General features: G+C 43.1%; 2 protein-coding genes across 3 annotated transcripts in view; both read left to right on the forward strand.

Moving 5' to 3' along the window:
- Positions 1 to 7,363, forward strand: part of LOC129829812 (membrane-associated guanylate kinase, WW and PDZ domain-containing protein 3-like) — a 360,522-nt gene extending 353,159 nt beyond the window's left edge. Inside the window, exons 20-24 of one of the 2 annotated variants that reach the window (XM_055891748.1) lie at positions 754 to 829; positions 1,017 to 1,154; positions 1,481 to 1,619; positions 2,109 to 2,204; positions 3,308 to 3,397. In XM_055891748.1, coding sequence (XP_055747723.1) covers positions 754 to 829; positions 1,017 to 1,154; positions 1,481 to 1,619; positions 2,109 to 2,164 — 409 coding nt within the window. In that variant the 3' untranslated portion in view covers positions 2,165 to 2,204; positions 3,308 to 3,397. Of the gene's footprint in view, positions 1 to 753; positions 830 to 1,016; positions 1,155 to 1,480; positions 1,620 to 2,108; positions 2,205 to 3,307 lie in introns of both variants that reach the window. The other variant, XM_055891747.1, reaches the window with a different exon arrangement.
- A 1,749-nt stretch (positions 7,364 to 9,112) lies between these two features.
- Positions 9,113 to 16,429, forward strand: part of LOC129829814 (lysine-specific demethylase 9) — a 75,639-nt gene continuing 68,322 nt past the window's right edge. The window contains exons 1-2 of the mRNA XM_055891750.1: positions 9,113 to 9,822; positions 10,314 to 10,960. Coding sequence (XP_055747725.1) covers positions 9,249 to 9,822; positions 10,314 to 10,960 — 1,221 coding nt within the window. The 5' untranslated portion in view covers positions 9,113 to 9,248. The remainder of the gene's footprint in view (positions 9,823 to 10,313; positions 10,961 to 16,429) is intronic.

A 16,429-nucleotide genomic window follows, 5' to 3' on the forward strand; every position in this document is an offset into this window, starting at 1 on the left:
CTAACATATATTATTATTATCACTGGTTCTTTAGCATATATTAGTATTCTTATTATATCACTGGTTCTATCTAGCATATATTATTATTATTATTATATCACTGGTTCTCTCTAGCATATATTATTATTGTTATAAATATATCTCTGGTTCTCTCTAGCATATATTATTATTATTATTATTATAAATATATCACTGTCTCTCTCTACCATATATTATTATTATTATATCACTGGTTCTCTCTAACATATATTATTATTATTATAAATATATCACTGGCGCTCTCTAGCATATATTATTATTATTATTATCACTGGTTCCCTTTAACATATATTATTATTATCACTGGTTCTCTAGCATATATTAGTATTCTTATTATATCACTTGTTCTGTCTAGCATATATTATTATTATTATAAATATATCACTGTCTCTCTCTAGCATATACTATTATTATTATATCACTGGTTACCTAGAAATATTATTATTGTTATTATTATGATATCACTGCAGCTCAACTCTGACAAAAGATTGTAATGAGATTGAAGTCTGCTACAAGCAGCAGTTACTTTAGTTTACAGAACAAGCAGCTTGTCTCTTCAGAGGAATTATAGCAAATACAATTTACCTCACACTGTATAAGCATACTGAAGGAAAGAGACACCAAATGCTACAAACCCTGTGAAGGAGGAAACCTTTCTGGTACTGGAGTTGGTGAGTACATTGACACTGTGATGTTTTGTATGTGACTGTTTAGGAATGGAGACGCCCTGGAGTATAAGTCCCTTCCACCCAGCGAGATGGGACAACTCATCACCTCAGACCCCAAGCAGGTGAGGCTATGGAGAGAAAAGGTCAAACACTGTGTGTATGTGTTTATTGCTGTGTATTCCTAGCCATGTGAATCAATATTGGGTAACTGAATATCAGAAAGCATTAAACATCTATTACAATATGACATTATAGCTACATGTTAGCAGAATAACTGATGTATAGAGATGTATATTTTCTCTGTATCAGGGCGGTTTCCACGTGGAGCTGGAGCGAGGCCAGCGAGGGTTTGGCTTCAGTCTGCGCGGAGGGAAGGAGTACAACATGGGCCTGTTCATACTGAGACTGGCGGAGGAGGGCCCTGCACTGAAGGATGGCAGGATACACGTGAGTCTAACTGGGCTAGTCCGTCACCAACCCAGGGCATTAAAACCAATTTGTAAGTCGCTCTGGATAAGAGCGTCTGCTAAATGACTTAAATGTAAATGTAATACCTACTCTCATAGATGGTGGCTACATCTGTTCTCTCTAGGAGAATGGGCACACATACAGTACATGTCTGTTGAATGGTGTCTAGGGGAGAAAGACAATTTTGCTGTGTTTAATGACATTTGGAGATTTCAAGGATTCAAGTGATTGTAGTATTAGCATTATCTTCATACTGAGTAAATACTGTGGCTAGTAGTACTGAAACATCATGTGTGTTACCACAGGTAGGAGATCAGATTGTGGCGATCAACGGTGAGCCCACCCAGGGCATCACACACACCCGGGCCATCGAGCTGATCCAGGCTGGGGGCACCAAGGTCCTGCTGCTTCTCAGACCTGGCCTGGGCCGGGTCCCCGACCCCAGTGAGAAACCACAGACTCAACCACATACTCGACTCAAACACACATAAAAGAGTGACCATGTTCTCAACCACAGAATTAGAATGTGGACTCATCAACATGTAACCTACTCAGACACTTACTACTGCTTGCAATACACATACGCGTAGAAGACTGACCATGGACTAAACCATAGAATTAGAATGTTTCCATTCTAGTTGTTCTATTTCAATGGACTCAACACATATTCTACTCAAACACTGTTGTTAAACTTTCAACAGACACACACACACACACACACACACACACACACACACACACACACACAATATAACCCAGTCTATACAGTACATATAAATGACCATGCACCTTTTGTGCATGTGAAAGCTTTTGCAGCCGTCTCGCTTTACCATGGTTTGTCTCTCTAGCTTTATACCTCTCTATCTATCTGGCTCTACCGCTCTCTGTCTGGCTGTCCTGGCACTGTTCTCTCTCTCTTCTTCCTCCCTGTAGGTGTGAACTCTTCTTCCTCCACCCTGTGCTTCTACATGAAACCAGAGAGTCACTAGCAGCCTCACTGCTTTTCTTGGTCTGTCCCTAATAACCTTGGTAAACCACCTCGTACTCTTCTCTCCTGCTCTTTGCCTCTGTTCTCTCCATTTCAAAGTGCTACACCTCCTTTTAAAAGCAGCTTCTGTTTAGATCTCCTTCTTGCTCCTGTTAATCATAACTGGACATCTCCTCCCATAACAGTCCTACGTTCAGACAAGGCCTCGCCCAATGAGAGCTACACTGATTGTAACCAGTAGGCGGTCTGAACGGAGGCAGTGACTCCAGTCGAACATGTTTACTAACGAAGGCCCCAATTCAATCAATGACAGATAAAGGAAATTGCACTACAGGTTAAGTGTTTATGCTGTACTAATGGTGTTAACCACAAAAAGACACACCCCACAAGTTGTTATCTCAAGGACAAAACCAAACCTTTCTTTGAAATACATTCTGAGTGAAACTGCAGTTTTCCTTTATCTGCAATTGATTGAATTGGGGCCTGAGACCCACGCTGGAGCACGATGTGGCTGAGTTGTTATTACAGAACACAAACGCCACTGCCGCTGAATACACACAACATCACAATGATCGAGACCAGGAGAAAGTCGTTAACTAGATATTGATCAGTGAGATGTTCAAATGATGTATGTGCATTCACCGGCATCAACTCTCTCCTGTCCTGATTTTAAGAAGAATGGATTTCTATGAGTTGTTTCTCATAGAAATCGAAACCCCATTTCAGCTCCACTAAGTCCATCTCACTTTCTGGTTCTCCGCTCCACATCTTTGCTCTTTCAATCACGCCAGCACTACTCTTATCAGCTCTTGAGGGAAATTCAAGCGTCAGCTGTGCATGCGGTGGTGTAGAAAAGCTTACACCTACCTCCCTCAGATTCATATTGTCTGTGTGACTTAAAGCTCCTATTTGAAAGGTTATAATGGAAAGATTCATTTTGTTAGTGGATTATTGAATGTGCACTTATTTTAGATTTCAAGATGCTTCACCACCTTCACATATTGAATATACAATATATCCCTTTAATATAACTACAGTCGCCAATCTGCTTCAGTGTCACAATCTGTATTGTTATTTCTTTCTCAGCTAATTGGAGGTGGAACCAATGTCTCACTCACTATGACTCTCAATGCCTTTATTCCAGGTATGAAGGAGAAAGTGAACAATTCACCCTCAAGCTTTCCAAGACTCTCTGCATCCGACCAGCAGTCATCCCCCACCTCTCCATCCTCAATCTCCCTGTCCACCTCCGAGCTGTCCCGCCCCTCCTCCGCCAACAACTCTGCCCCCGAGGAGCCCTCTGCCTGGGATACGTCTGCTGCAGCTGCACCCTCCCCCTCCAGGCTGCTGGAGCCCAACAAGGCCAGAGGGCAGCAGACTCACCACCATAGCCAGAGGAGAGCCAACAGCCCCAACAACAACACCCTCCCCAAGAAAAGTGATTCCATCACCTCCCACAATGACATGCATGCTAACCCCAAGAGATCCACCGAAGCCCCGGCTGAAACCAAGGAGCGCTCCCAGAGCCCCAGGAAGACCGACAGAGTAGACCGAGACAACAAGGCAGGGAGTGCTGAACACAAGAATGGCTCAGTGGAGGGAGACCTGAGCAGCGAGAGGAAGGACCATGGCCAGAGAGAGAGCCGGAAGGGTCGAGAGTGCCGCTCTTCCAGCCCCAGGAAGATGACCTCAAAGAGGGATCTGGAGGCAGCAGTCTCCAGGCAGCCCTCGAAGGGCCAGGAGGGTCAGAGGCACTCTAGGGGGCAGCATCCCATCTCCAACCCTAAGGGCACTCAGGGGAGAGAAAGGAGACACAAGGAGGAGGATCCCTCTCACAGACAAGAGAGGGAGACGAGAACCAGCGAGCACCGCAGGAAGGACACAGGGGTGGAACGAGAGGCAGAGCCTCATAGATCCCACTCCCAGACACAGAAGGAGAAGACAGGGCCGGACTCAGAGGGCGGAACCCTGAATCGGAGAGAGAGGAGTCAGAGAGAGGGCAAACACAGAGAGGCAGCGGAGGAAGAGAATCAGAGGGACACCAGGGAGAGCACCAGTAGTGCTGTTAGCCAGGACTCCACATGCAACAGGAACCCCAGCAGCAAGAAGCAGACCACCATCACCCCAGGGCCTTGGAAGGTCCCTAGCTCAGCCAAAATCCACTCTCATGTGGAGGGAAACTGATGCATCGTAGACTAACTAACCTGTCCATAACAGATACATACACAGCTTCTACAGTTCTGCTCATTTGCAGCATGATGACATTTAGAATGGACCAATGAGGATTGAGAGGATTTAGGCTATTTTGCGTCACTGTGTTAATCCATATCATCACATTGCCTTTTATTGCATATCAGTGCTTCTTTTCACAGTTTGCTTCAGCCAACCTTCCTACAGGCTGTTTTAATGTCCAGAGTTCAGTCAGTTTGTGGCTCTGCAGATGCGGTGCGTGCCTGTTGATCTGGAGGATGTGAAGTCCAATCTGTTTTCTGCCAATCAGACTCCAACCTACTGGGAGGACGTTGGTCCATGTCATGTGATATATCGTCCTTTCTGTGATGTGAAACTCTTTTGTGGTTGAATGAAAGGAGATGCTTCCTCTCTGATGCTGGCTTTGATGAAGGATGTTGTTGTTTGTCACTACTGTATGAAGGTTTTAAAGACAGACTCTTATCCAGGCAATCACTCAGCATTTTGTGTTCCTGGTGGCTGGTGGGATTGATCCACTGCTATATACCTGATGGATGTATAAAGAGGTGAGGGGGATTTCTCCTCGAGTCACTGGGAGATCAGGGGTGTTTGGTTTTCAATCATTTTCTTTCCATATCTAGAAATCCAGTCCAGACATGTTAACTGGTGTGTAGGCTACATGCTCTGTGCAGACTCGGAATCACTGTTGTCATCAGCTTTGCAGTGGATTTTAGATCATTACGGAAAAGCTTTATATGCATATCTATCTGAAGACCAGACACTTGTGGTTAGCTATATTGTTTACTACTACATGTGTGTTTATTATGACGCATTTTGTAATTTATTGAGATTAAATGACAAAGAATAAGTATATATGTATCCATACTGAGCCATTCCATATTTTGATGTACTGACCACAGGAGGTTGGTGGCACCTTAATTGGGGAGAACGGGCTCATGGTAATGACTGGAGCGGTATCAGTGGAATGGTATCAAATACATCAAACACATAGTTTCCAGGTGTTTGATGTCATTCCATTTACTTCGTTCCGGCCATTATTATGAGCAGTTCTAGTAAGTGTGTAGAAACATCACCACTGAAAATGTTAATTTGCTTTATTGCAGGAGAACTTTCCTATCCTCAAACTTGTAGTGTATTTGAGGTTTAAAAAGACTTCTGACACTTTCAAATTTCAGTCTTGATTTTTCCTTCCGAAAAATGTATCAACCCCTACAAAAGTGAACATGAATTGTAATCCACATAATAATTCACATTTCCTGTTCCTGCAGGATTATTTTCCTACTGTAGCAAACTGCCTCAAGTTAAGATCTTACATCTGTACTTCAATTACTGCTCATCACTACAGTGTTTTAGTGTACATCACATTACATTCACGTCACTGTATCAATAACTGTGCCCCCATGTTGGATGAGCCATGTCAATCATGTATGATAATTCTCTCCCATATTAGTCTATGATCCGTATACATTGTATTTCTATCCATTCACAGCCCGTTCACATCCTTAATCGGTAATGTTGTTTATTGTAAGCAGCCATTTTAGATCCTCTGGTAAAATGTGTCTACTACAAGCTGACAGGTGTGTATTTTAGACAGTGCTGTAGCTTTGACTGTATGTTATCTAATATGTGTATTATTTAGCAAGGTGTTTTCTAATCTAAATGTGGGGGTAAATTAGCTGTATTGGCAGATTGAGGTTAAAAAGTGAGACCTTTGCATTTTTATGACACCACAATTTTTTTTCTTCCAACGTGCACATCAAAATGTGCTTTTAATTTCACACCAGTCCAAGATGTTAATATTAAATACATCTAAAAACTACAGTAATACCAAACATATCCTGATATATTCTGGCACACATCAGACCAAGGTTTCCCAAACTCAAACTCTGTCCAGATCAACTAGCCCATGTCAGCTACCGTTTTTTTATTAAGGTTTTTTAGCCCATAGATATTGTTGTAATATTTTTGTCACTCAAATAACATTAAATATGGCAAAATATATAGAATCGCAGGAAAATTAGCTTTAAAACTGGAAAATGTTCTTTGCACCCCAAACATTTGTTGGTAGAATTGCAGGAAATAAGCTTTAAGCTTGAAAAATTCTCTCCACCAACAAGAGGGGTGTGAAAAGGGCTTGTGCCCATAAAAATAGACGTGGCACGTCAATGCGCAAGGGGTGCACGGGATGTTCCCCAATGTTAGAAGGGGGCGCTGAGTGAAAAAGTTTGTGAAACCCTGCTTTAGACTATAGTGCCCTCTTCTGGAGGAACGGAAATAAAGGAACTCCATGCGACAATCCCTGAAATGTTATACATTTTGGCAGACATTTTAATCCAGAGCGATTTACTGGAGCAATTAGGTTTACGTGCCTTGCTCATCGGACGATTTTTGACCCAGTCGGCTCAGGATTCAAACCAGCAACCGTTTTGGTTTCTGGCCCAACTGTCCTAACCGCTAGGCTACCTGCCGCCCCTAATCTGTGTCATGATTTTACAAAATGACAGAAGTTTACACAATGATAGCCTAGTCTGTTTGAGGGCATCGTTATGTGGCAGCTTTGAAAATGATCTGACAAAACCTTACATTTGGGTGTGTCCAGCTTCAAGTCTTCTCTTTCAATCAACCTTTTAAATCTTGTGATACAATCTTAGACAAATTTAAGGATTATGATTTACTCTTCACCATTATATTTAGTTTCCCTTTTACCTCCCATCATTCATGTCATGTGTCTGTATATAATAATGTGGCCTTGCATTGCTTCAACAGAAAACAGCCTTTTGGTCTTTACATTATGTGGTAGTTGTAAATGTTTATACATTGTACAGCACCTGTATAAATACATGCCTTCATTCAGAAAAACAAATGTAAATCTCTCCATTATTTTTTTTAAGTAATTGAGAAGAAAATTATATAAAGTGGTAAGAGAAAGTAATCTGGTCATGGCATTCTGTTCATGCACTGATAAATAAAGTTTTACTGAATAAACGTATTCCATTGTGTGAAGCCTACAGTCATTGGTGTAAAGTGGGTTTTATCGGAGAGGAAGAGGCAAAGCAAGAGGGTTTACTCCGCCCAAAATCTGGAATTCTTTTAATGGTTTAACCCCTAGGTTTTGTATGGCTTAAACACTACCTAAATGTACGTGAGAAACACTCTTTTCACCCCACTTCGATTCCGAACTAAGTTACTTTTTCGTAACAGGTTCCGAGAATTAACATAGCAGGTTAGGAGACTCTTGTTAATGTTAGGAAAAGTGTTTAGGGTTAGCGAAAATCACTTTGTATCGAAGTGTTTCCCAAATGTATACAGAACAAAAATATAAACGCAACAATTTCAAAGATTTTATTGAGTTCAAAATCAAATCTGTTACAGTTCATATATGGAAATCAGTCAATTGAAATAAATTCATTAGGCCCTAATCTATGGATGTCACATGACTAGGAACACAGATATGCATCTGTTGGTCACAGATGACGTGTTTTTTAAAGTGGCGTGGATCATAAAACCAGTCAGTATTTGGTGTGACCACCATTTGCCTCATGCAGCACGACACATCTCCTTAGCATAGAGTTGATCAGGCTGTTGATTGTGGCCTGTGGAATGCTGTCCCACTTCTGTTCAATGCCTGTGCAAAATTGCTGGATATTGGCGGGAACTGAAACATCCTATTGTACACGTCGATCCAGAGCATCCAAAACATGCTCAATGGGTGACATGTCTGGTGAATATGCAGGCCATGGAAGAACTGGGACTTTTTCAGGAATTGTGTAGAGATCCTTGCGACATGGGGCCGTGCTTTATCATGCTGAAATGAGGTGATGGCGGCGGATGAATGGCACGACAATGGGCCTCAAGATCTCGTCATGGTATCTCTGTTCACGTTTTAAATAGATGGGATAGTTTGTCAGAATATATTTTTTTGTAGCAGTTTTAGAGAATTTACGAAGCACGTTAGGAGTATTAGTTTAAGGTTTTAAAAGGGTTAGGTAAATGCAACAACAAAAAACGTCAGTTTGACATAAGATGTATCCCGTCTAGCCCTGACCAATTGTTAGGTCGAAGACACGACTATCGTCATTATATCCACAACCTCTGGTTTCATATTTTTTATAAAATAAATTCACTCTGTATCTATAATTATAAACTGGGTGGTTCAAGCCCTGAATGCTGATTTGCTGACAGCGGTGGTATATTAGACCATATACCACGGGTATGCCATCTTTTATTTGTATTGCTCCAATTACGTTGGTAACCAGTTTATAATAGCAATAAGGCACCTCGGGGGCTGGATCCAGGCACACCGCTTACCACACCCTCTCGTGCGTTATTGCTTAAATATACAATAGGCAGAATAGATGTTTTACATGATTTTGGTTCCGTTCAATATTCAACCTGAAATGTTTAGAACTATGGCAAAGGAGATTGCAATTAGGTCCTGTATGGTGTTGTGAGTTCGATTCCTGGTACCATCCATATGTAAAATGTATGCACGCATGAATGTAATAAAATCATTGGATGAAGGAGTTTGCTAAATGCCATATTGTTGTTATTATTAGTGTATTATAACAACAAAGGTGCAGAGAAGGACCCGCACCCGCAACGTCCTCTGTCTATCTCTCCTAGAGTCGCTCAGTTTACCATTACGTCAGCTGTAAAAGTGAGTGCGTGCAGAGACGCACGCATTCTCTAAAACACGAACTTCAACTCCCAGATAGCCATGCAACTAACTACAATACTGAAAGTGCGCAAGAGCTGCCCATAGACCAGAAAGGGTGAAAAACTACAAATACAACATCACTGGGCGCTTAAAAGAACTACAAACTCCCATCGAGTTGCGCAGTATGAATTTCTAGCCCTTTAAATGTACGTGCAAAATGGCTGCGCAGGTCGACTTGGTCCGTATTAAAGTAGAAACTAAGGTAAGGGACGGTCTTGATAAATTTGCCAAAGAAAAGAAGAAGAGGGAACAGTCACCGTCCGCGGATAAACGCCAGCGTTCATCCGAGGAGGCAAAGAAAGTAAAGCTCCATCATCATCGGCACCACCATGACCCACAACATGTTCAACAGCAGCAGAATGGCCAACCACAACCACGCAACTCCAGTGCCGAAAAACCTACCCTACAACGACACCAGCATCATCATCATCATCACCACCACCACCAGCACAACAACACCAACGATGCAAAGAAGGACTCCCACCTGCAGCCTCCTCTGCCTGCGCGGAAGGTGTTACCCGCAGCAGCCAAGTTGGACAGGACGAAATCACTTCCCCCGGTTCTGCCGCATGGACTGTTCAATTTCACGCCCCTCAAAGTAGCCGAGCCCAAGGTCAAAATACAGGAGAGCAATGAAAAGCACAGGGAGAAAGAGCTCAAACTCAAACCTAAGAAGGAAAACACCGAGGCTAACGTAAAACATGGAGTAGGCCTATATAAGAAAAATAAAGGTAGGTTATTCTTCAAATTCTATTCCATTATATTCGTATGTTACCACTCTTAATGCTTGAATCTTATGCAAAGTTACAATTAAATCAGACAAACCTATGTTTGTTTACATACGCAAAATAATCAGCCAGATGATGTACATGCAAGTTCCATGAACGGGGTAATTTTTATTTATATATATATTTTTTTGCAATTGCCTGCCTTCTCAGACTCTATGGCACGCCCACTGATGTTAGGCCTACTTTAGTTGCAGAGAAGAAACTATGTAGCGAACGATGGTTAGTTTTGCAATACTCCTAGTTGTCAACCCTCCTACCATCATGGCAACCTGGCACCTAATCATCCCCAGCTTCCAATCGGCTCTCCAGGTCGTTGCTGTAACTGAGAATGTGTTTAGTCAACTTGCCTGGTTAAATAAAGAAGTGAACCAATTGCAATTTGGGTATTGACAAATTATGTGCATAGGAATGAGCTATTGTCTTCCTGTCTCCAGAGCCCCATCATGATGAGAACAGCAAGACTCAGTCGCTGGAGGAGTACCTGTTGAGGAGGAAGAAAAAGAAGCGGAGGCACCGGGAGGATGAGCGTGGTAAGACGATCCGCACGTACAACAAGGAGGTCCAGACCGTGTATGGCGGTCTGACTGACCACAGTCCTTCAGCCCGCCTTGGCCCCGTGAAGGAGGGGAAACACTGCCAGCCTGGTACAGGTGCCAACAACAACCACCTCACTCCTAAAGAGGTACACAGCCACAACCACACCCACCTCCCCTTCCTCTCCCCCCAAGACCACTTCATCCGCAGCTCGTCTCTGCAGACAGGCACCGTCTACGGACGCTTCATCCATGAGGAGCGCCAGGCCAACGGCGGGGCGTCGGTCCTGCACGCCTACGCTGATGAGCTGTCCTCTCTACGGCCGGGGGAGATGGAGCACTTCGCCCAGGAGTTCCTAGAGCTGGCCTTCGCTGAGAGACCCAGAGGGGCAGCCCGCTACGCCCTGGCTGTGGTGCACAGGGCTGCTGCCTACCTACCTGACTTCCTGGACTACTTTGCCTTCAACTTCCCCTCCACGCCGGTCAAGATGGAGATCCTGGGGAAGAAGGATATAGAGACCACTACTATCGCTAACTTCCACTCTCAGGTATAGCAATACAACATTATGGAATTGGCCTGTCACTGTCCTTCTCATGTTGCCTGTGTGGGATTTCATATTAGGTTTTGTGTTAGCCTTACATTTAATATTAAGACTGGGAATTGCCAGGGACCTCACAATACAATATTATCACAATACTTACACTGGAATACCATACACCCCCGCAAGACGGGGGCCCCATGAGCTCTGGGGGCACATAAGCTCTGAGGGCCCATGCGCATGTCATCGAAGTCTATTTTAAAACATTTAATAAATCATTTTGACATTAACCCTCAAAAGTAATTTGTAAACCTTTTTAATTTATATATGTTCTAGGAAGCTAAGTGTTTGTTTCTTGGGCTTCAGGACAGTGACTAAAAACTAAACTGATTGAAAGTATGAGGGGATATCAGTGAACAAATGCCGTCCGTGGTCAAGGCTGCGACGGCACCAGTGCAATGAGTGGAGCTTACTCAGGTGTTCAAATGCTCTTATCAGACTGAGAGCCTGATGCTTCTTCGGTAGTTCTTTATGAGTTTTAGTTTAGAAAACAATCTCCGTGGAAGTGACAGTTACAGGGATGGTAAAAGCAGCTTGATTGCCGTAGCAACCTCAGGGAAACTGGGACGAAGGGAGTTGTGCTTCAAATACAGCAGTTCTGTAACATCTTTCATTGAGCCTCTCATTTTCCTTAATTGCATGTTACGGAAAAATATGAGCTGAGGACAGGTCGTCTGGATACTGGACAGCAAATACATTGACAGATGCAACAGATGATCGTCTTTAGCAGACAACAATTCTTGAGGGCTTTGGGAGTTCCATAGTGCATCGCACAATTGGCCCAGCATCGTCCTGGTTTGGCCGGTGTCGGCAGTCATTGTAAATAAGAATTTGTTCTTAACTGACTTGCCTAGTTAAATAAAGGTTAAATAAAAAAAATGATAATGTTTAAGAATACGTAGGATAGAATACTATATATACAGCAATAGTTTAATAGAATGTCCTTGATTAGAATACAGTATATAAATATGAAATGAGTAAAACCGTATGTAAACATTCTTAAAGTAACCAGTGTTCCATGTCTATGTGCATAGGGCAGCAGCCTCTTAGGGGAAAGGTAGAGTAACAGGGTGGTAGTCGTCTAGTGACAATGGCTAAGTACAGGGCAGGGTACTGGGTGGAGGCCGGCTAGTGATGCCTGTCTAACAGTCTGGTGGCCTTAAGACAGAAGCTGTTTTTCAGTTCTCGGTCCCAGCTTTGATGCACCTGTACTGACCTTACCTTCTGGATGATAGCGGGATAAATAGGCCGTGGCTCGGGTGGTTGATGTCCTTGATATTTTTGGCCTTCCGGTGACATCGGGTGCTGTAGATGTCCTGGAGGGCAGGCAGTGGACCCTTGTGGGGCCCTTGTGTTGATGATAAGCGTAGCGGAAGTATTGTTTCCTACCTTCACCACCCGAGCTTGGAGGACACTGTGGTGTTGAATGCTGAGCTGTAGTCAATGGAAAGCATTCTTAGATAGGTATTCTTCTTGTCCAGATGGGACAGGGCAGAGTACAGTGCGACGGCGATTTCATCGTCCGTGGATCTATTGGAGCGGTATACAAATGGAAGTGGGACTAGGGTGTCAGGTAAGGTGAAGGTGATATGATCCTTAACTAGCCTCTCAAAGCACTTCATGATGACAGAAGTGAGTGCTACGGGGCGATAGACAAGGTAACTTAACTAAATGACTATCTTGGGTACAGGAACAATGGTGGACATCTTGAAGCAAGTGGGGACAGCAGACTGGGATAGGGAGAGATTGGATATGTACGTAAACACTCCAGATGGCTAGGGATGCCCTCTGGGTCTTCAGCCCTGCAAAGGTTAATACGCTCAAATCGTACTCACGTCGGCCACGGGGAATGAGAGCTCACAGACCTCGGGAACGGCCTACATCTGTTATTCTCAAAGCGGGCGAAGAAGGTAATTAGCTTGTCCGGGAGCAAGTCATCGGTATCTGTGACGTGGCTCGTTTTCCCTCTGTAATCCGTGATTGTCTGGAGTCCCTGCCACATACGTCTTGTGCTGGAGCCGCTGAATTGCGACTCCACTTTGTCTCTGTACTGATGTTTTGCCTGTTTGATTAACTTACGGAGGTCATAACTGGACTGTTTGTACTCAACTATCTCTCCCAGTCACCTTGCCGTGGTTAAATCCAGTGGTTCGTGCTTTCAGTTTTGCGAGAATGCTGCCATCTATCCACGGTTTTTGGATTGGGTATGTTTTTATAGTCACAGTGGGAACAACATCCCATACAGTGCATTGACTTTTCCACATTTTGTTAAGTTACAGCCTTATTCTAAAATTGATTAAAACAATTATAATGTAATACTCATCCGTCTACACACTACTCCATAATGAGAAAGCAAAAACAGTTAAGAAATGTTTGCTAATTTATTACAATTAAGAAACAGATACCTTATTTAAATACAGTTGAAGTCGGAAGTTTACATACACTTAGGTTGGAGTCATTAAAATTCGTTTTTCAACCACTGCACACATTTCTTGTTAACAAACTATAGTTTTGGCATGTCGGTTAGGACATCTACTTTGTGCATGACACAATTTATTTTTCCAATAATTGTTTACCGACAGATTATTTCACTTATAATTCACTGTATCACAATTCCAGTGGGTCAGAAGTTTACATACAATAAGTTGACTGTGCCTTTAAACAGCTTGGAAAATTCCAGAAAATGATGTCATGGCTTTAGAAGCTTCTGATAGGCTAATTGACATCATTTGAGTCAATCGGAGATGTACCTGTAGATGTGTTTCAAGGCCTACCTTCAAACTCAGTGCCTCTTTGCTTGACATCATGGGAAAATAAAAAGAAATCAGCCAAGATCGCAGAAAAAAATTGTAGACCTCCACAAGTCTCGTTCATCCTTGGGAGCAATTTCCAAACGCCTGAAGGTACCACGTTCATCTGTACAAACAATAGTACGCAGGTATAAACACCATGGGACCACGCAGCCGTCATACCGATCAGGAAGGAGAGGCGCTCTGTCTCCTAGAGATGAAGTACTTTGGTGCGAAAAGTGCAAATCAATCCCAGAACAACAGCAAAGGACCTTGTGAAGATGCTGGAGGAAACAGATACAAAAGTATCTATATCCACAGTAAAACGAGTCCTATATCGACATAACCTGAAAGGCCACTCAGCAAGGAAGAAGCCACTGCTCCAAAACCGCCATAAAAAAGCCAGACTACGGTTTGCAACTGCACATGGTGACAAAGATTGTACTTTTTGGAGAAATGTCCTCTGGTCTGATGAAACAAAAATGGAACTGTTTGGCCATAATGACCAGCGTTATGTTTGGAGGCAAAAGGGGGACGCTTGCAAGCCGAAGAACACTATCCCAATCGTGAAGCACAGGGGTTGTAGCATCATGTTGTGGGGGTGCTTTGCTGCAGGAGGGACTGGTGCACTTCACAAAATAGATGGCATCATGAGGAAAGGAAAATTATGTGGATATATTGAAGCAACATCTCAAGACATCAGTCAGGAAGTTAAAGCTTGGTCGCAAATTGGTCTTCCAAATGGACAATGACCCCAAGCATACACAACAATAAGTTGTGGCAAAATGGCTTAAGGACAACAAAGTCAAGGTATTGGAGTGGCCATCACAAAGCCCGAACCTTAATCCTATAGATAATTTGTGTGCAGAACTGAAAAAGTGTGTGCAGGCCAGGAGGCCTTCAAACCTGACTCAGTTACAACAGCTTTGCCAGAAGGAATGGGCCAAAATTCACCCAACTTATTGTGGGAAATGTTTGAACCACGTTAAACAATTTAAAGGAAACGCTACTAAATACTAATTGAGTGTATGTAAACTTCTGACTCACTGGGAATGTGATGAATGAAATAAAAGCTGAAATAAATAATTCTCTACTATTATTCTGACATTTCACATTCTTAAAGTGGTGATCCTTAAAGTGGTGATCCTAACTGACCTAACACAGGGAATTTTTACTAGGATTAAATGTCAAGAATTGTGGAAAAACTGAGTTTAAATCTATTTGGCTATGGTGTATGTAAACTTCCGACTTCAACTGTAAGTATTCAGACTCTTTGCTATGAGACTCGTAATTGGGCTCAGGTGCATCCTGTTTCCATTGATCCACCCTGAGATGTTACTACAACTTGATTGGCGTCCACCTGTGGTAAATTCAATTGATTGGAAATTATTTAGAAAAGGCACACACCTGTCTATATAAGGTCCCACAGTTGACAGTGCATGTCAGAGCAAAAACCAAGCCATGAGGTCGAAGGAATTGTCGTTAGAGCTCTGAGACAGGATTGTGTCGGCACAGATCTGGGGAAGGGTGCCAAAACATTTCTGCAGCATTGAAGGTCCCCAAAAACACAGTGACCGCCATCATTCTTAAATGGAAGAAGTTTGGAACCACCAAGACTCTTACTAGAGTTGGCCAAACTGAGCAATCAGGGGAGAAGGGCCTTGGTCAGGGAGGTGACCAAGAACCCGATGGTCACACTGACAGAGCTCCAGAGTTCCTCTGTGGAGATGGGAGAACATTCCAGAAGGACAACCATCTCTGCAGCACTCCACCAATCAGGCCTTTATGGTAGAGTGGCCAGACGGAAGCAACTCCTCAGTAAAAGGCACATGACAGCCCGCTTGGAGTTTGCCAAACGGCACCTAAAGGACTCTCAGACCATGAGAAACAAGATTCTCTGTTCTGACGAAACCAAGATTGAACTCTTTGGCCTGAATGCCAAATATCACGTCTGGAAGAAACCTCGCACCATCCCTAAAGTGAAGCATGGTGGTAGCAGCATCATGCTGTGGGGATGTTTTTCAGCGGCAGGGACTGGGAGACTAGTCAGGATTGAGGAAAAGATGAACGGAGCAGTCAAGAGATCCTTGAAGAAAACCTGCTCCAGAGTGCTCAGGACCTCAGACTGGGGCGAAGGTTCACCTTCTAACGGGACAATGACCCTAAGCACACAGCCAAGACAACGCAGGAGTGGCTTCGGGACAAGTCTCTGAATGTCCTTGAGTGGCCCAGCCAGAGCCCGGACTTGAACCAGATCGAACATCTCTGGAGAGACCTGAAAATAGCTATGCAGTGTTGCTCCCCATCCAACCTGACAGAGCTTGTGAGGTTTTGCAGTGAAGAATGGGAGAATCTCCCCAAATAACGGTGTGTCAAGCTTGTAGCGTAATACCAAAGAAGACTCAAAGCTGTAATCGCTGCTAAAGGTGCTTCAACAAAGTACTGAGTTAAGGGTCTGAATACTTATGTAAATATATTTCAGGTTTTTTTTAATACATTTGTAAAAATTACCAAAACTCTGTTTGCTTTGTCATTATGAGGTATTGTTTTTATATTTAGGGGGAGAAAAGATTTAATCCATTTTAGAATAAGGCTGTAACTTAACAAAATTTGGAAAAAGTCAAGGGTC

Source organism: Salvelinus fontinalis, chromosome 31 (genome assembly GCF_029448725.1).
Source record: "Salvelinus fontinalis isolate EN_2023a chromosome 31, ASM2944872v1, whole genome shotgun sequence".
In the NCBI taxonomy this organism is placed as follows: Eukaryota; Metazoa; Chordata; class Actinopteri; order Salmoniformes; family Salmonidae; genus Salvelinus; species Salvelinus fontinalis.